The 19,335-nt window shown below is 41.9% G+C and overlaps 1 protein-coding gene across 5 annotated transcripts in view; it reads left to right on the top strand.

Annotated features, from left to right (window-relative positions):
• The first annotated feature begins 2,880 nt into the window (after nucleotides 1-2,880).
• Gpcpd1 (glycerophosphocholine phosphodiesterase 1) overlaps nucleotides 2,881-19,335 on the top strand; it is a 57,713-nt gene continuing 41,258 nt past the window's right edge. The window contains exons 1-4 of one of the 5 annotated variants that reach the window (XM_052722596.1): nucleotides 2,881-3,050; nucleotides 9,213-9,285; nucleotides 12,502-12,598; nucleotides 16,347-16,431. In XM_052722596.1, the coding sequence (XP_052578556.1) occupies nucleotides 9,237-9,285; nucleotides 12,502-12,598; nucleotides 16,347-16,431 (231 nt within the window). In that variant the 5' untranslated portion in view covers nucleotides 2,881-3,050; nucleotides 9,213-9,236. Of the gene's footprint in view, nucleotides 3,051-9,207; nucleotides 9,286-12,501; nucleotides 12,599-16,346; nucleotides 16,432-19,335 lie in introns of those variants that run through there. The other 4 variants (XM_052722597.1, XM_052722598.1, XM_052722599.1 and 1 more) reach the window with 4 other exon arrangements.

Raw genomic sequence — 19,335 nt, 5'->3', positions numbered from 1 at the left:
AAACAGGCTTCCTGGAATTGTCAGTCAAAATTCATTAGTAGCAATAAATCTTTTACTGAAGATTTATATTTGTAATGTCACAGACAGAGATGGGCAGAACACAAATCCAGGCCTAGTTCCTAAATTGAGAACTTTTCCCATGAACACGTTTAAAAATGAACATGCAAAATGAGATTGTGTGTGTATTCCAGACAATCCAAAATACATTTCATTATTTAATCAAGTAAAATGGGAAATGTTAAGTATTTTTGTGAAATGTAACGTGCTCAGTGCCCTTTTGGTAATAATAAAGTTAATCCTCAAATTAATCTCATGAAAAATGTGTTCGTGGGATTATAATGTCCCTCACATGGAGAGGGAGCACACTGCCAGGTCTTGTTTTAGGATTGATGGTGGCAGACTAGTATTGTGATTGGAATAAATGATGCTATCAAAGAGTTTCAAGGCAGGTGTTAGAATTCTGCCCTCACTCCAGCTGCATGACTGCACATGCGCAGTTCAGGAGTAAAGCAAAAGGTCTTGCGTCTTATGTCATCAGTGTGTACTGGCGACTACATGCTTGAGGCGTGGTCACGCAATCAGCGCATGCGTGGTGTAGCTCTGTAGGTCCACCTGTGCCTTAAAGAGCAGTGACTCAGACTCCACCCTCTCTCTGTGTTCTGTTCTCTCCCCCAGGCCTGGTTCTTCTCCCCCCACCCCTCTTCTTCCTAATTAAGCTCTCTGCTACTAAGTAGTCGTGGCCGGGCCTCATAACCTTTTCTCGTGGTAACTAGCGCCATTTATCACTCATTTCAGCAGGACTATACAACGTTCCCAGGAACCCCTTCCTCACCTGTGTGGATTCAGGTTCCTTTGTAAATCATCTCTTGTTACTGGCTAGTTATCTTGCAGAATCCCTCAGTTTCTGGCTCTAGGCCATCCTTCAAATGTGTATGCAGTTATTCCTCAGAGTCTGTAGGGGTTGGTTGCAGGACTCAACGAGGATGCCCAAATGCCCAGGTTCCTTATATGATTAATGCAATATCTTCATCTAACTAAAGCATATCCCCTGTTTTTAAAAAGTTACTTTAGGTTTATTTTATATGTGTGTGTGTGTGTTGTATGCATGTATGTGTATGTGTGCATCACATGGATATCTGGTGCCCTTGGAAGACAGAAGAGGGCATTGGAGCCCCTGAACTGGAGTTAAGGAAGGTTGTGAGCTGCCATGTGGGTGCTGGTAACTAAAGAACAAGCACTCTTAACTACTGAACCGTGTCTCAAGCCCAGCATACTCCTATATTCTGAAATCATCTATTAGTTTCTTATTATACCTAATACAATGGAAATGCTTCTTAAGTATTTCCTGTACTGTACTAGCTAGAAAAAAGGCTATGCTTAGTACAAATGCATGTTTTCCTATTTCTTGTCTGTGATTGCTTGAATCTGCCAGTGTGGAACTCATGGATGTGTTGGGCCAACCATTTTTGTTGCTGTTTTGAGACAAGGTCTTGTTCTGTAGTTCTAGTTGATTTGGAATCCACTATGCAGCCAAGGCTAGCCTCCAAATTGTGGCAATCCTGACTTAACTTCCAGAATTCTGGAATTACAGAACTGCATCAGACCCAGATGTTTTGTTGTTATTAATTCAAGAGGATTTGGGGAGGGGCATGGGTTAGGTCTGCCCTCATTAGCCATAAATATTCCACAACAGTAGCTTGACTAAATGGTGATTACAGAAGAATAGAGATCTACTATATAAACATTTAAAGGAAGTAGACTCTTGAAAAGCTTCATCACTGAAGTATGACTAACAGAAATGAAGTACAGCCCTTCAAAGGAAAAGGTGGTTGTTTGATGTTTACTGTCTCAATTGAAGTGAAACCGGGTTACATTTTACATTACAAGTTACCTAAGTGGTTGATTAGGGGCTGGAGGAAAACAAGAAGGAGAGGGGTAGGGGGAAGGAAGTATAGTTTTAGAAAACAAAGAACAACTCTGGAGAGGGAAGGTCTCTCTGGTTTATTTATTTGATGTTTGTGGCAGCAGGGCTTATAGAAGTCAAAGGGTGTTGGGTCTCTCCCACCCTATTGGTTCCAGGAGTTGAACTCAGGTCCTTAAGTTTGGTGGTTAACCTTTATCCACTGAGCTATCTCAAGGCCCTTGTTTCAGCTTTAATGATTTTTGTTTTGTTTTTTTAAGAAAGGGTTTCTTTGTGTAACAGCCCTGGATGCTCTTGAACTCACTTTGTAGACCAGGCTGGCCTTGAACTCAGAGATCTGCGTGCCTCTGCCTCCTGAGTGCAGGGATCAAGGGCGTGCGCCACCACCGCCCAGCAGCTTTAGGGTTTTGATCTAAGTGTGATTGTTTTGTAAAGAAAGCAAGTTATCAGCCGGGCGGTGGTGGCGCACGCCTTTAATCCCAGCACTCAGGAAGCAGAGGCAGGCGGATCTCTGTGAGTTCGAGGCCAGCCTGGTCTACAGAGCGAGTTCCAGGAAAGGCGCAAAGCTACACAGAGAAACCCTGTCTCGAAAAACCAAAGAAAAAAAAAAGAAAGAAAGCAAGCAAGTTTCCAGAACACACCAAGCTCCCTCATCTTTCTTTTTGAGACAAGGGGCTCCCTTCGTAGCCCAGGTTGGCCTTGAACTCGCTATCTCCCTGCCCTGATCAACCTCCCGGAGGCTGGGATTTCAGCCGCACCCTCATGACCTCCTGTCCTTAGATGAGCCAGACCCGGCGGCGGCGGGCAAGGGACCCTGGTCACCCTCAGCTCTCTGGGCCCGCCTTCCAGGACCGTGCAGCCCGGCCACCCCCCCGCCCCCGCCCCGGCGCGCGAACGCCGATTGGCCAGGACGAGACCGGGCGTGACGTCAGGCCCCGCCCCTCCGCCCTTCGACCCCGCCCCGTGGGGGGTGGGCTGGCAGTTTCGTCTAGGGCAGCTGAAACCGGTTTGAGAGGCGGCAGTAGCTGGGCTCCGCGCTGCCCCGGGCCACCTAAGGGAGCGCTGGCGAGGCGCTGACGCTCGGCTCAGTCGGCCGCGGCCCAGGTCTCGGCGCGGCGCGGCTCGGCAGGTGAGGGGGGCCGGCGGGCGGCGGTGCGGGCGGGCGCTCGTGCCGAGGTGCGGGCGGGCGGGCGGGCCGGCCTGGCGTCCCGGAGCCGCGCAGCGGCTGGAGCCCCGGCTGCCCCGCGCCGCCGCGTCCCTCCGAGCGGCGTGACCCAGGACCGCCACGGAAATACCGGGCGGAAAATTGGGGAACAAAGGAACGGCAGAGCTGGAGCCGAAGCCCTCCGTGCCTTCCCTCCTCCTTCTTCCTTCCCTCCCTCCCTCCCTGGGCGCCACCTCAGCCACCTCGCGCCGGCACTGGTGACTCGCGCCGTTTTGACAGCTGCTTATTTTCCCAAATTGCCTAAAATTAGTGCCCACAAAAGAAACTCCGGGTAGCAGTACGGGAGGGTGGGTAGAGCCCAGGGCTGCTGCGGAACTCAGTCGTCGGTGACGCTTTTTTAGGGTTGCGGTCCTCTTTTTCTCGGCGTCGCCGGCTTCACCAGCCGGGTCCGGCCAGAAGCGGAGGGAAGGCCGGGAGTTTGCCGGGATCCTGGGGTTCTCTGACGAGGCGAGCCGGGTGGTTGGGGCTAGTGGACCCCTCCCGTACCCCTGTCCCCTGTCGCCCTGCTTGTGCCCACTTACTCCACCCTTCTAGCTGCTGCTTGTTACACTTTTAACACTTACATAATGAAATAGATACAAGCTATTAGTCTTTCTCCCCCCCCCATTGCCCAATGTTCCAGAAACAAACAGCCCAAAAGAAAACAGGTAAACCGCATGCACTGTTTTAAGTACTAGGGGAAATCAGTGCTTTAAACACAATTGAAACCTGCCAAGAAAGATGCAGGAAACTTGGACCCAGAATTAATGAACACAAAAGAGAACTGAGTAATATTTGGTGTGTACAAAAAGTTGGTGGGTGAATCAACTATTTGTATATAACAAAACTGTACGATAAATACATATGAAAATAATATCAACACAAAATGAAATGGATAAATGTCTAAAGTCTAAAGCTGATGAAAATGTTAATTTGGCGTAATGAAATCTCCATAATTGCTTGCTTAATGTAAAATCCATTCTTGTTTAAAATATTGGCTTAAAGTATATGGAGGTCTAAGAAGTGGGGCCATAATGATCCCCTGTCAACATGAGCAGAAATCAATATGGTCACTTAACCTGTTTCTTGATTATAGGATATTATGAGGATCAAAGCTGTTAGAATCAAGAGAAGAGCGAGGAGAATTAAAGACAGCTTTTTAGTTTTAAAGGAAAACAGAGACGTTCCTTTGGCCAGAAATACACGCTTTAGCTAAAAATACCCACTTTCACTTCATCTGTAAACGAAATGTTCCTGTACCCTTGGTTAGCTTAAATCTCCAGTTTGTTTCTCAAGCTGGTAAACTGGTTAGGTCCACTTTTGAACGTGTAACAAAAAGTAAACTTTATTTTGCCAGGTAGGGCGAACTGAAAAGTTTTCATGTAAACAAGTTACAGTGGCATTTAAGAAACCTCCCAGTCTTATAACAACGTTAAAATGGGCCAGGCCTGGTGGTGCACACCTCTAATCCAGGCACTTAAGAGGTGGAGGTAGGCAGATCTCTGAATTCAAGGCCAGCCAGGGCTTCGAGTGAGATCCTGCCTCAAAAATAAGTAAGCAAATTAAGTTAAATAACTGCTCAAATTCAGCTGAAAGTGCTGTGTAGTATTTATCTCTAGACAGTACAAATTGGAGGTTGTATTGGAAAAGAAATTACCAAAGCCTAAACAACAAAAACCTCTCCAGAAGTGTAGTGTGTAGTAAGGTGATTGGTAAGCTGGTTATCTGATTAGCGAAGCATGCAAGGTGACTAGCATTTTTTTACTACTTTATATCTGAAAGACCTCCATCCAAGTTGGGATATTTTTGTTTGTTTAGTAGAAAAAATAAAGGTAGATGTGTCAATTTTGAGATTCTCAGTAGAAAGGTACTTTTTAAAACTGTCACTGTTGTTTTGGAGGCGGTTGGGTGCCAAGCTATATGCTTCAGTCCTGCACCAAAATTTTGGCCTCTGTCCATCGTCAAATAAGCTGCCATTGAAGCAGCTTCCCAGGTGGCAATTGAACTAGATTGCTGACTTTTGACAGTTCAAGTGGATGATGGCACTTGTCTCCTGGGGTGGATCTGTGCTTCCTTCCGTGTGTGTGTGTGTGTGTGTGTGTGTGTGTGTGTGTGTGTGTGTGTGTGTGTGTGTGTGTGTGTGTGTGAGATGCATGCACTGCAGCTGGTCACTGCCGACTTGCTATAGCTATTTCATTCACGACTGAAAGCTTGTTGGTTTCTCTTTTATTAAATATACAGACTGTTCTTGGTTGTCCTAATGTAGTAGGTGTCTAGAGCTAAGTTTGTACCGCTGTTGGTTTGAACACGTGAGAATAATTACGTGTGACTTACTTTACATAGACTGAATTGGTTATTGCCAATTGATGAATAGTTGGCTGAATACCAACTCTGCAGTCTTCTATATAAGATTGTCCTTAAGTTTAGAATTGTAAACACCTGGTAAAAGCTCAAGTTACTGTTAAAAATTGACAAGCTGGTTAGACTCAGCAGAAAGGGATGATTGCTGAAAAGCCCCATTTCTGAAGGCCTAAAGTTGATCTCTAGGACGTTCATGGTAGGAGAGAACTGACTCCTGCAAATTATCTTTTTGACCCTCACGCGTATACCTTGGTCCTCCCTCCCTGCCTTCCTCTTTTTCTCGCATACATGCAAATAAATTGAGCATGTGAATATATTCAACCATATTGCTGAGTTATGGGTTTAAGCTGTTCCTTAAAATTAATTCAGTATTCCAGGCGGTGGTAGCAAACCTTTAATCCCAGCACTGGATTGGCAGAAGCAGGCAGGCAGATTTGAGAGTTGGAGGCTAGCCTGATCTACAGAGTGAGTTCTGGGATAGCCAGGGCTATAAAGAGAAACCCTGTCTCGAAAAACAGCCCCCCCTCCCCCAAATCAGTAACTTTAAATCTTTTTTTGTTAGGTTTAGGGCTTTCTTGATATAATTTGGATCTGTTAAATGGAGGGTTGCAGTGGTTCAATGAACATTTTACTTACTAGAAAACGCTTGTGTGGTCAGGATCATACTCAGGTTTTTGTCAGTTATCCTAAAAGAACTGTTGAAGTGTGCAGGTAGCAGGCTGATCTAGAACTGTTTTTATATGAACATGTTCTTTAACAGTTCTAGCACAGGATATATTCACATGAGTAGATCTTGTTTACTCTTAGACACAGAAAATCAAATAAGGTTTTTATAAATTATTTTGCTCACGGAGAAGTTTTCTCCTGTGTGGTCTTGGACTTTTTAACCAAAAACAGTATTGCCAAATATGGGACTCTTTGTCCAAGTACAGCATGATACCACACTATTAATTTTGTTTTACCTATGTATGTAAAAATATATATGATATTGTACATTTATAAAATAACTTTCAGCATTATATTTTCTAATTGGCATAAATGTGACGATGCATCCATAGTGTGTAGCTAATATTAATTATGGACTCTTGATTACTTACCAGTCCTCTCTAGGTATTATATATAGATAAGGTTTTTGGTTCTCAGACCTATTGCTGTTTTGAACTGTGGAGGACTGCTCAGTCACTGTGTGATGCTAGCAACACTATTGGCCTCTGCCCACTAGATTCTAGAAGCATCCCTATTCATAAATAAAATGAAATTTAGCTGGTAGATTAAGGGATATGATGCCAAGTAAAGATATTACTGAAATTCTTTTAGAGACCTGGATTATTTCTGCACAAAAGTCTAGTTTTTGGATAGTTGAATAATTATTTGAATTGTTATGTAAACCATATGAAGAATGTGTTCTTCGTTTAAACTTAGTAACTATCTTGAGATGTATGTGTCTATGCATATGTATATATTTAAAAAGTAATTTCCTGCCTTCCCTTAGTTATTTAAGGTAGGCTATGGTGAACAAATGTACTTAGGTAAGTCTGGAGGCGGGAAGGAAAAATTAGAGAGAAAATATGAATAAAAAGGCAAAGGATCTTAGCCTTAGAAGTATAGATTTCTGGGGACTGGAGAGATGGCTCAGAGGTTAAGAGCACTGGTTGCTCCTCCAGAGGTCCTGAGTTCAATTCCCAGCAACCACGGTGGCTCACAACCATCTAAAATTAAGACTGGTGCCCTCTTTTGGCATGCAGGCAGAACATTGTGTGCATAATAAATAAATAAATCTTTAAAAAAGAAGTATAGATTTCTGTAAATAAAATCTGTGCAGTGAGGAATAATGTTCTACTTGGTTAAGACATAGTGCTGAGAGGAGATTTAGAAGCCAGAGTACCAGGAGGTGCGATTTTGAATGATGCTGACTGGAAAGAATGCTGTAGCCACATGAACAGCAGATCGAGTTTTTTTGATAATAGATTACAGTTAAACTAAATTTAAAGAATCAGAGTCCTATGAAGAAAAAATCTGAAAAGACTTAATTTTGAGGAAGGATGTGTGTGGGTAGCAAGTTAACATTATATATTAGAAACAGATTCATAAGCTTTTTACCAAACAGCTAGTTTCTGTAAGATGTGCTGAAGGACTTCAGTTGCTTTTTTGTGACTAAAATAGAAGTCTCTAGTTGAGCTTTTTCTGTTTATAGGTTTTCTTTCCTTTCCACCCTAACCTGGGCCTGGTTAGGAAAGATAGGTTGACTTAGCACAGCTGCTTATCTAAAGAGAAAGTATGTGGCAAGAGAATCTTGACTCCCTAAAAATAAAATGTTTGGACACATTTGTTTTGCAATATTTCTGGTCCACACCTTCTTGGATTTTTGGAAAGTAAGAGTGTAACAAAACTGTAAGTCTAGCTGGATACTTCCTACTTAATGCAATCAATTTGTATATAAGGACTTTGAAATGACTACTTGAATATTTTGTTTGTATTCTTTCTTTTTAACTTTTCTTATCAAAGTTTTTATTTTTTATTTTTTTTAATGATGAAGGCATAAAATAAAGTTGGGATAGAGGACACTAGGGGGAGCTGGAGTGAGGTAGTGGGGTGTGGATATGATCAAATTGTATTTTTTTTTTTTTTTTTTTTTTTTTGGTTTTTCGAGACAGGGTTTCTCTGTAGCTTTGTGCTTTTCCTGGATCTCACTCTGTAGACCAGGCTGGCCTCTGCCTCCCAAGTGCAGGGATTAAAGGCATGTGCCACCACCGCCCGGCCTTGTATAAACATTTTTAAAGAAAAAGTTATTTTAAAAGTTTTAAAAAATTGTCATAGAATTGCAAAGTCATTAAATATCTTTTGTTTGTTTAAAACAAGATCTCTTTATAGTCCTGGCTGTCCTGGAACTCAGAGATTCCCCCCACCTCTGCTTCCCGAGAGCTGGGATTATAGGTGTGAACCAATTAAATATTTTTTGTTTATTATTTTTTTTTTTTTAGACAGGGTTTCTCTTCATAGCTCTGGCTGTCCTGGAACTCCTCAGACCAGGCTGGCCTTGAATTCTATAGATCAAGACTACCTCTGCCTTCTGAATGCTGAGCTTAAAGGCATGTACCACCACCACCACCACCACCCCAGCCAAATAAATCTTTTTCTAAATAACACTTATTTAAGTGTATGTCTGTATAGAGCACAGGTCAAGGACAGCTTTCAAGAATCAATTTTCTTCCACTTATACTTGGGTCCTGGAGATCAAACTCAGGTCATCAGGCTTGGGGCTTTTACCCTCTGAGCCATCTCATTGACCCCTTTCTTCGTTAAGACAGGGACTCATATATTGTAGGCTGGCTTCCAACTGACTGTGTAGCATGGATAACTTTGAACTTCTGATCTCTCACAGCCTCCATGCTAGGTTTATGTGATACTGGCGATTGAATCCAGGGTATTGTGCTCTTGGTCAACTGAATAACACCCCTAACCCCATTGTGTACTGATGGTAAAATACTATTGTTTTTGTTTGTTTGTTTGTTTGTTTTCGTTTTTCGAGACAGGGTTTCTCTGTGTAGCTTTGCGCCTTTCCTGGGACTCGATTGTTAGCCCAGGCTGGCCTCGAACTCACAGAGATCCACCTGGCTCTGCCTCCCGAGTGCTGGGATTAAAGGCGTGCGCCACCACCGCCCGGCCAGTAAAATACTATTGTTTTTGTATACAATTAGTGACTATTTTTCTTTTCTTTTCTAGCAGAAATTCTAAAATAAATCCATCAGAATGACACCTTCTCAGGTCACCTTTGAAATAAGAGGAACTCTTTTACCAGGTAAAGTTTTACTCTAGAATATCTTTTAAAAATTAATCATTTAAAAAATTTCCCCCTTTATATGTATGGGTTGCATGTATGTCTGTGCACCAGGTGAATATAATTGCTATAGAGACCAGAAGAGGGTGTCAGATTCCCTGGATCCTCTGGGACTGTTGTGAGCCAACGTTTGAGTGCCTGGAGTTTAACTGTGACCTCTGAAGAACAGCCAGTGCTCTTAACCTGAGCCATCTCTGCAGCCCCTCTTTCTGCTCTATTGAAGCAGAGATCATATCTGCCCCAGGAATGTCCTTCTTGGTATTCTCAGCATTGTCCATCAGTGCACCTTCTCAGGTGATACCTGTGCTCCTCTTGGCACGTACATAGAAGAATACAGCAGCATGCCAGTCTGGTGCCGTCCTGTGCTTCCCTCCTCTTTTAAAAATTGCCACAAAGAAGCCGGGCGGTGGTGGCGCACGCCTTTAATCCCAGCACTCGGGAGGCAGAGCCAGGCGGATCTCTGAGTTCGAGGCCAGCCTGGTCTCCAAAGCGAGTTCCAGGAAAGGCGCAAAGCTACACAGAGAAACCCTGTCTCGAAAAACCAAAAAAAAACAAAAAACAAAAAAAAACAAAAAACAAAAAAAAATTGCCACAAAGACCCTGCTTTTTTTTTTCTTTTCTTTCTTTCTTTCTTTCTTTCTTTCTTTCTTTCTTTTTTTTATTTCCCCCCACCCCATCCCGGAACTGAGGACTGAACCTAGGGTCTTGTGTAGTTTGGTGCCTGTCCTAGATCTTTTTTTTTTTTTTTTTTTTGGTTTTTCGAGACAGGGTTTCTCTGTGTAGCTTTGCGCCTTTCCTGGAACTCGCTTGGTAGTCCAGGCTGGCCTCGAACTCACAGAGATCCGCCTGCCTCTGCCTCCCGAGTGCTGGGATTAAAGGCGTGCGCCACCACCGCCCGGCTTTTTTTTTTTTTTTTTTTTTTTAAGATTTATTTATTTATCATGTATACAGTGCTCTGTCTGCATGTATCCCTGCAGGCCAGAAGAGGGCACCAGATCTCACTACAGATGGTTGTGAGCCACCATGTGGTTGCTGGGAATTGAACTCAGGACCTCTGGAAGAACAGCCAGTACTCTTAACCGCTGAGCCATCTCTCCAGCCCCTGTCCTAGATCTTACTCTGTTGACCAGGCTGGCCTGGAACTCACAGAGGTCCTCCTGAGTGCTGGGATTAAAGGCATGCACCACCACTGCCCAGTTTGGCTGCCTCTTTTTAAAGACAGGGTCTTTGTATCTCTGGCTGACCTGGAATTCAGTGATCTTCTTACCTCTGCCTCCCAAGTGCTGGATTAAAAGTGTGTGCCACCCCACCTGGTCAATGGTCAATGTCACTTTTTTTTTTTTTTTTTTTGCAAGTGGACACACAGGTGTCTTTTTTTTTTTTTTTTAATTTTATTTATTTACATTTTATGTATGAGTACTCTGCATACCTGCAAGCCAGAAAAGGGCATCAGATCCTGTTACAGATGGTTGTGAGCCACCATGTGGTTGCTGGGAGTTGAACTCAGGAAAAGCAGCCAGTGCTCTTAACTGCTGAGCCATCTCTCCAGCCCCTCAGTGTCTCTCATTTTAAATTCTGCTACTTGTGAATTTTCTTTATATCATTTTCTAATGTCTGTTAAAGTACCATGAAGTAATTTTGTTGTAAGGTATCATACCAAAACACTGCCACACTTGGGTTTGAATCTTGCTATTTGCTGTTCTGCTCATATCAGCTGCCTTTCAGTTCTCCAAATCTGCTGCTCTCCCCTCCCCCATTCCTCTTTTGTGAGTTTTTGTTTTTTTCAAATTCTGTTTTCCTCTGCCTTGATATGTGACCCTTAACTCTCACCTTTTTCAAGGTGAGAGTCTCTAAGACATTTCCTTAGGTTCTGGCACTATTTTTGCAGCATTTTCTAGAGATTTTTAGAATTACTTGAGTAATTTGCCCTATAGACAAATGGTAAGCTTTATGACAACATGATCTTGTCTTGATGCTAAATTTCTGAACCTAGCACAGAGCTTGGTACAGATGAGGAGCATAGTAAATGTCTTCAAAGAATAAATGAGTCATTCTATAGCTAACATGCTTGTTCTAGCAACCACCACAGCAATTGATTGTGTGTATGTGCCTGCATGTGTTCTCCTGTGTGCACGTGCATTTCAGGTTATGTTCTCAGCCAGAAAACCTAGTACAGCTTTACTCCTTTACTCTGGGCGGTATTCTTCAGACTGCAGGTTGCCAACGATGGTGTGGCTCTCACTGGCCGTTGCTCACCTGGACCCATGTGCAGCCTCCTTAGAGAGACTGCAGACTAAATTGTACTCTGTTTGAGACAGGGTCTCATGTATTTCAGGCTTGCCTTGAATTTTCTAGGTAGCCAAGGGTCCTCGTGCTTCCATTTCCCAAGTGGTGGGATTACAGGTTCTAGGGATCAAGGCTAGAGCTCTTATACTTCCACAGCCCCCATACTGTACTCTTGAAGGGAATTGTAAGGAGGCAGGTTAAGTTAAAAGAAACGGACCACATCACGCAGATGAACTGATCAGAGTAACCACAAAGGAACTAACTTTGTGAATGGGCAGGCACTCAGTTTTAGGGAGTGAAGCAGAGATGGTTGATACTCATGACTAGATGAGAAGGGAGGTAGAGGAGCAGAGGCAGGTGTCGGAGGAGACTCCCCAACAGCTATTAATTAATATTTCTCTAGAATTCTTAGTCTGTTTTTGGGAGCACAGTGTTAGCACTCTGGAGGCAGAGATGGGTGGCTCCCTGTAAGTTCAAGGACAGCCAGAGCTGCATAGTAAGACCCTGTCTCCAAAAAACAAAATAAGAAAACAAAAAACAAACAAAAACCCTTTTTGGTGTTTATTTCTTGAAATTGGAAGCGTCAGTGAAGGGACTGTCTTGATCATTTTGCTACTTGCATGCTTGTTATTTGCTTACTAAGTAGGTGAACAAAATGAAGAAAATCTTGTTCCTGTGCCTACTTCTTTTTGCTGCCTCTGGTTCTGGAGAGATGAGTCAAATTAACTTACAAGATGATAGAATGGCCAGTGGGTCAGAAGCCCTGCCTGAGGCTCCCCTTTCTTGACTCAAGGAGACTCTAAAGACAGTTATAGCTGACTATTCTCTTTTTGCTTCCTAAAATTGGAAAATTTCCTGTTTGGAAAAGCCTGACAGCTCTGATTTCTTTAGGAGAGGTTTTTGCAATATGTGGAAGCTGTGATGCCCTGGGAAACTGGAATCCTCAAAATGCTGTGGCTCTTCTTCCAGAGAACGAGACAGGAGAAAGGTGAGTGCAGAAATGCCAGGTTATCGAATAATGGTGTCATTTGTATTATAAACAAACTAGGGACTACCGAGGTAGTCTGTATATAATGTTTCTTTTAGTTTAATTTTTATGAAAGTTGTCGTGTACACAATTTCAAAGAGTAAAATCACTGTACAAAAGTTTGTGGAAAAAGAGATTCCTTAACTTCCATTCAAAACTCTTAACATCCTTTGACTCTTATCATTCTCACCCCCTTTTATTAATTACATTTTTTATTGTACATGTATATATGTATACATGTATGTTTGCTTGCCACTGTGTGTGTGTGAGTCAGGACAAGTTGCAGGAGTCAGCTCTCTCCTACCATCTGGGTGCTGGGGATAGAACTCAGATGAGCAGGCTTGGCAGCAAGCACCTTTACTCACCGGTCCATCCCAAAAAACACATCTCTCCTGAGAGAGCCCCCCTCCGTTTTGGATGAACTGGGAATTTAATCTAAGACTTTGCACACGCTAAGCAAGTGCTAAACCACTGAGTTACATACACAGCCATTTCCTTTCATTTTTATTTTGAGATGATATCTTGCTGAGTTACCCAGGGCTGGTCTTGAGCCGTGAACTTGAGACCTGTCTCAGCTTCCTCAATTGTTCGGGCAGGCCTGGGCCACTAGACTATCTTTACCAACCACTATGTTTCTAAATGGGCTTTTCTCATTTAAAACAAAATCTAGGTATTATCTCTAGATTTCTCAGGCCATTGCTGCTTTTTTCTTTGTGTGCGTGAGTGCGTGCTTGCATCTTCGTGGGATCAAATATTGGCCCTCATACATGCTAAACATGCATACTGCCATTGAACTGTTACTATTATAGTATTGTTTTGAGACTTCTCTTGAACTTGAGACCCCCCCTGCTTCAGCTTTCTGAGTGCTGAGATTGCAGGCACATGCATCCACACCTGGTATATGAAGTTATTTTTGTTTTGGGGGGAAGTATGGGGGATTGAACATAGGGCCTTTGTACATGCAAGAGGAATGTTTTCCTACTGAGCTCTTTACTTGTCCTTTTTTTCACTCTCTTGTTTTTTTTTAAAGATTTATTTATTATGTATATAGCATGGATGACTGAAGGCCAGAAGAGGGCACCAGATCTCATTACAGATGGTTGTGAGCCACCATGTAGTTGCTGGGAATTGAACTCAGGACTTCTGGAAGAGCAGTCAGTCCTCTTAACCTCTGAGCCATCTCTCCAGCCCCTTGTTTTTTTAAAAATTGTATTTGTTTATGTATATATTATTTATTTATGTGTATATATGTGTCTGAATTAACCCATGCCACGGCATGTGTAGACAACTTTCGGGAATAGGTTCTCTTCTACCATGTGGGTCTTGGGGATCAAACTCAGGTTATCTGGCTTGGTGGCAAGTGTCTTTACTCTATTTGATTTTTTGAGGGTTTCTCTGTATAGCCCTGGCTGTCCTGGAACTCACAGAGATCAGCCTGCCCCTGCCTCCTATATGCTGGGTTTCCTTAATTCTTTTAACCACTGCCTGGCTAAGTGTCTTTACTCTTTGAGCCACCTTGCGGGCTCTTAAAAAAATAAGAAAAAAATTGTTTGTTTTTGAGACAAGATCTCACCATGTATCTCTCACTGGCCTAGAGCTTACTATGTATATTAGGCTGGCCTTGAACTCAAAGAGATCTGCTCTTTTGGGTGCTGGGATTAAAGGTGTACACCACCATGCCTGGCTTAGCTTCTGTTTTTACTTTGTATTTTGAGACTGGATCTTAACTAAGTTACTCAGAATATACTTGAACTCATACTATAGTCTAAGCCAAACTTGATCTTGAGCTTGCAAATTTCCTGTGTTAGTCTCCAAAGCAATTGGTATCACAAGTGTGTGTCACTATGCTTGGCTGAAACTACTTTCTGGGATGTCTGTGATATTAATGAGTAGATTAATTTGATTCCTTAGCTACAAAGAATAATGTAGCCATTAACAGCATTAAGTTCAGTATAAGCCTGTTGTTAGTGCAGTGGACTAGGAAAGGGCAGATCTAGGTGTATGCAGTTAACTGTAATCTTGGGCAGAGTTCATGGATCCAGGCTTTAATTTTCTAATCTTCATGGCAGAGTGGTTAGGATAGAATCGATAGATGTCAACAAAGATGGCACTTATTTCAATTGTGAACATTTGTGTTACTGTTGTCCTAAATATTGTATGTAAACATCCAGTGTCCCTATGAGAAATACTAGCGGGGTGATTTTAAGTTAAAGGACAAAGGACAGTTAGGCTTGGGACTGTAACTTGCCAGTGTTCATGGCTCACTTATGGCCAAAACCTTTTAGTGGTCAGTTGGAAGACAAGAGAAGATTGACAGTATATATTGCTTTGATTTGATTGTCTGGAATTCTTGTGGTTCTGTGTGTAGCTGATTCCTTCTCATTCTTTAGCTCTCAGTCAGATATTTTCTCACTGATGATTCTGCTCCAAAGCTTCCTCCCAAATTTGGAGTGTTTTTGTTCTTTTCTTTCTTTGTTTTTTTTTGTTGTTGTTGTTGTTTTGTTTTTTGAGACAGGGTTTCTCTGTGTAGCTTTGCGCCTTTCCTGGAACTCACTTGGTAGCCCAGGCTGGCCTCGAACTCACAGAGATCCACCTGGCTCTGCCTCCCGAGTGCTGGGATTAAAGGCGTCTTTCTTTCTTTTTTTTTTTGTTTTTTTTTTTTTTTGTTTTGTTTTGTTTTTTCGAGACAGGGTTTCTCTGTGCAGCTTTGCGCCTTTCCTGGGACTCACTTGGTAGCCTAGGCTGGCCTTGAAGTCACAGAGATCCGCCTGGCTCTGCCTCCCGAGTGCTGGGATTTTAAACACAGGGTCTTACCATGTAGCCGAGGCTTGCCTTGAACTTGCTATGCAGTCCACTCAGACCTAGAACTCTGAATTTTTCTGCCTCAACCTTCCAAGTACTGATATTACAGACCTACACCTCCCTACCTGGCCTTGTTAGTTTAGTGTTTGGTTTTTTTTTTGTTTTTGTTTTTGTTTTTTTTTCAAGACAGGGTTTCTCTGTGTAGTTTTGGTGCCTGTCCTAGATCTCGCCCTGTAGACCAGGCTAGCCTGGAACTCTCAAGAGATCTGCTTGGTTCTGCCTCCCACGTGCTGGGATTAAAGGCGTGCGCCACCACCATCCCCCGGCTAGTTTCATGTTTGTAGTTTGCTTATGTATTTGTTTACCCACACGGGAAAGCAAACTCCTTGAGGATGGGGTTACCACTGCATTCTCACTGCCTGCTGGACAAGCCTGGAGTAAAATCATGGGTAGGGCGTAGTTGGATTTTTCTTTGAGCCGCCAGCTCACATATGACACGGAGACTTATTAATTATGAAAGTTTGGGCTCAGCTTAGGATTGTTCTCAACTAGCTCTTATAACTTAAATTAACCCATTTATAATAATCTACGTTCTGCCATGTGGCGTTACCTTTCTTTCATCCTGCACCTCCTGTTTCCTCTCGGTGTCTCACTGGTGAATCTTACATGCATACATTCAGCCCTATGACTTCCTCTCTCTGCCTGGAAGTCTCACCTATTGTCTTCTGTCTAGCTATTGGCCATTTAACTTTCTCTTACACCAATCACAGGAGCACATCTTCACATAGTGTACAAGTATCCCACAGCAGTAGGGTCCTTATTTGAGAAGTTTTGTGAATTGTGAGTTCTTTATACATTTTACGTTGATGTTGATGTTTGTTTGTTTTTTTTGTCCCCAATCCATCAGTATGTTATGGAAAGCAACGATTGCTCTCAGTAGAGGAATATCAATTCAGTACCGCTACTTCAGAGGGTGCTTTTTAGAACCAAAGGTATGTTTTTCTTTATTTTCCAATTTCTTTAGGACTTTCAAAAGCAACTACTTTAAGTTGAAAACATTAGAAGTTAAATGAGTATGTTTTGGTCAAAAAGGAATAGAACTGTCAATAACATTTTCGTACCAAAAAACAAAAACAGAAAAACAAGTAAGTACCTACTTCACAGACAAACATTGTCTGTCATGGGATTTTTGAAAGACTAATAAATAGTAAGTATGTTCTACAGTGTTAATCTAATGCATGGATTTTCTGTAACTTTGTAAACTAGTATCAATTAGAATTTTTTTCATTTGTTTTTAATATGTGGTATAAATACATTTAGAGAAGTACGTTAGCCAACTTTAAGCAGGTTACTGTTTTTAAAAATTATTTCATGGCAGTCATCTGTCTCTTAGTGACTGCATTGTTTAACACCTACCAAAAGCAGAGTGATTCCTCTTAGAGCTTTACATAGATGCTGCTCATCAGTCAGGGTCTTCTCCAAAAGTTTTGAGCATCTGTTGGTTCTAAATCTACCTGTTCACAGCTTATTTCAGGATTGTTTAACTTTCAGAAAAGAAAATGTTAACTTGTTTCCTTAATTTACAGACATTGATTTATTTAGTGAAAGGATTCTTTCTTTCCCTTTGGATTTTTACCTTTGCCACACTTGTGCATGTGAACAAGGGTTTAGCAGGGGTGTAGGAAACAAAACATGGACTAGGCCTTTGGAAAAAAATGTATTTCCCTTGGGAATTATAGAATACTTTCATATATGAACATATTAGCAACCACTGTTATCTCACTCTCAGCTGTCATAAAAACGGACAAATCCACTCTAGCTGTCTTTTGCACCTATTACGTTTTTTATTCCAGGAATATTTTGTAAGCACTCAGTAACTGAACTGAAATTACATTGTGGGTAATTATGGTGTTGGCTTATCTTGACAATAGTGTAACAACAAAGAGCATCTGCTTATTTGGTTGGTCTAGGGGTTGTACCTCATGGTCCAGTCCTCCAGTACAAATTGAACAATATGTATGAGTAAACAAACCATGGCACTCGGGTTTAGATGTATGAGAGTCCTGGTATACAGAAACTTTGTGTAATGGGAAATTAAATTTTATTTGGAAAAGAGGATCTGGACAGTGAAAGTGAGTACTTTAGGCAGTTACATAAAACTATTGTCAACACAGGCCACAATAAGCCAACTTGTAGTGTGGTTATTTTCATGGAAAAATGTAACCAAAAGCAGCAGATTAGTCCACTGATACCTCTTGGAAAATTGGCAGGAAATCTGCCTAACAGTAACCAACTGAGTTTTCCCTTGTAATACTTGCAAAAGTTTACAGTATATGTTGGTGAGTGTGTTTCTTTAAGTAGGTGCTTGCTCTGTATCGTGTACACATGTACCGTGTGATGCAGGGGCTGCCCTGGTAAGTATGTTTTTCATGGACTAGAGTAAATAGCTACATAAAATCCCATGCATATGGCTACAGTCTTTTCCCCTCATGCCAGCATAAAATGACACTTCTAAAAGTTGGTAGCCTTTTTAAAATGAAACATTTTTTATTATAATTATCACAAAACTTTGTCTTAACAGTGTATTGCCAAATGATAGACCTATGCAAGGAATCTTGAATAATGAAAATACATGAATGAGTTGAATCCATATTTTATAAATATTATGGTTGATAGGAAAGCTGAAGTGGAAGATAAGCAGGTCACTGGACAGGAGTTTTAGGAGGTCTAGTTAGGCATCTATAGAACGTGAGGCAGATGAGCTTGTGATTGCTCTTCTCCTTTAGATGGATGCCAGCTCTATCTGTAAGATGAAGGGCTTCAATGCAGGCTTCCTGGGTTCCATTCATTACTAAATTTTATTGTAAGCAAATACAATGTCACAATTCATGTTTTTCCATACTTTTCTTCTCCTTGACATGTTCTTTTTAGTTTGCTAGAATTGTAAAGTCCTTTTTAATCTCAGCTTTTCTATTTTCCTTTTTTCTTCCTTGGGGTGTGTATGTGCGCGCGCGTGCGTGCGTGCATGCACACATCCATGAGTATGTGCTCGAGTACCAGTGAGTTTGGTTGCAATTTCTTACAGGTGCATGGGTGAAGGGTTATTTATAGGAGAATAAACAACTTGCCAATCTCTAGACCACTGCAGAAAACGTCTATCCCTAGCAAATTGATGATCTGTGGAGCACTGGAAAGGGAGGGTATTGTGAGCTCCTCCTCCCTTTTCTCAGTTTCTCAAAGCTGTGTTTATTCTTATAGGCTTTGTAAAGTGAGAGTAAGGTATTTGATAAATTTTACAGGAAGCAATTGTTCCTTTATTTAAATATAGCAAACAAAGGTGATGGACATTCCTGGAATGGAAACTCTGTGGGTCCACATAGAGTCTTTTGATTTCACATCTTCCCTAAATAATGAATTTTAAAAAGATTTATTTATTTCATTTATGAGTATTTTGCCTGTGCGTCTGCATGCCTGTGCAGCATGTGTGTGCCTGGTATCCCCAGAGGCCAGAAGAATTGTGATCCCAGAGGGGATCACAATTAGGACTGGAATTATGGATGGCTGTGAGCCACTGTGTGGATACTGGAAACTGAACCCTGGGTCCTCTGGGAGGACAGCCAGTGTCTTAACAATTAACCTGTTAACCTATATGTTCAGGCCCTAAACTACTTTTTTAAGGAATTAAAATTTAAATTTAAGGAGTTGGTGAATTTTTTTTTTAGAGTGAAATGTACCCAATTTTTATTATACTTTTTGAAAAACTAATTTTTTTGTGAAAACAAGCCATTATGTTTTAAAAGTATCATAATTTTGGGCTGGAGAGATGGCTCAGTGGTTTAGAGCACTGACTGCTCTTCCAGAGGTCCTGAGTTCAATTCCCAGCAACCACATGGTGG

This window comes from Peromyscus californicus, unplaced genomic scaffold, assembly GCF_007827085.1.
Source record: "Peromyscus californicus insignis strain IS unplaced genomic scaffold, ASM782708v3 Scaffold_7__1_contigs__length_154581171, whole genome shotgun sequence".
NCBI lineage: Eukaryota > Metazoa > Chordata > Mammalia > Rodentia > Cricetidae > Peromyscus > Peromyscus californicus.
This window is presented reverse-complemented; position numbering and strand designations above follow the sequence as displayed.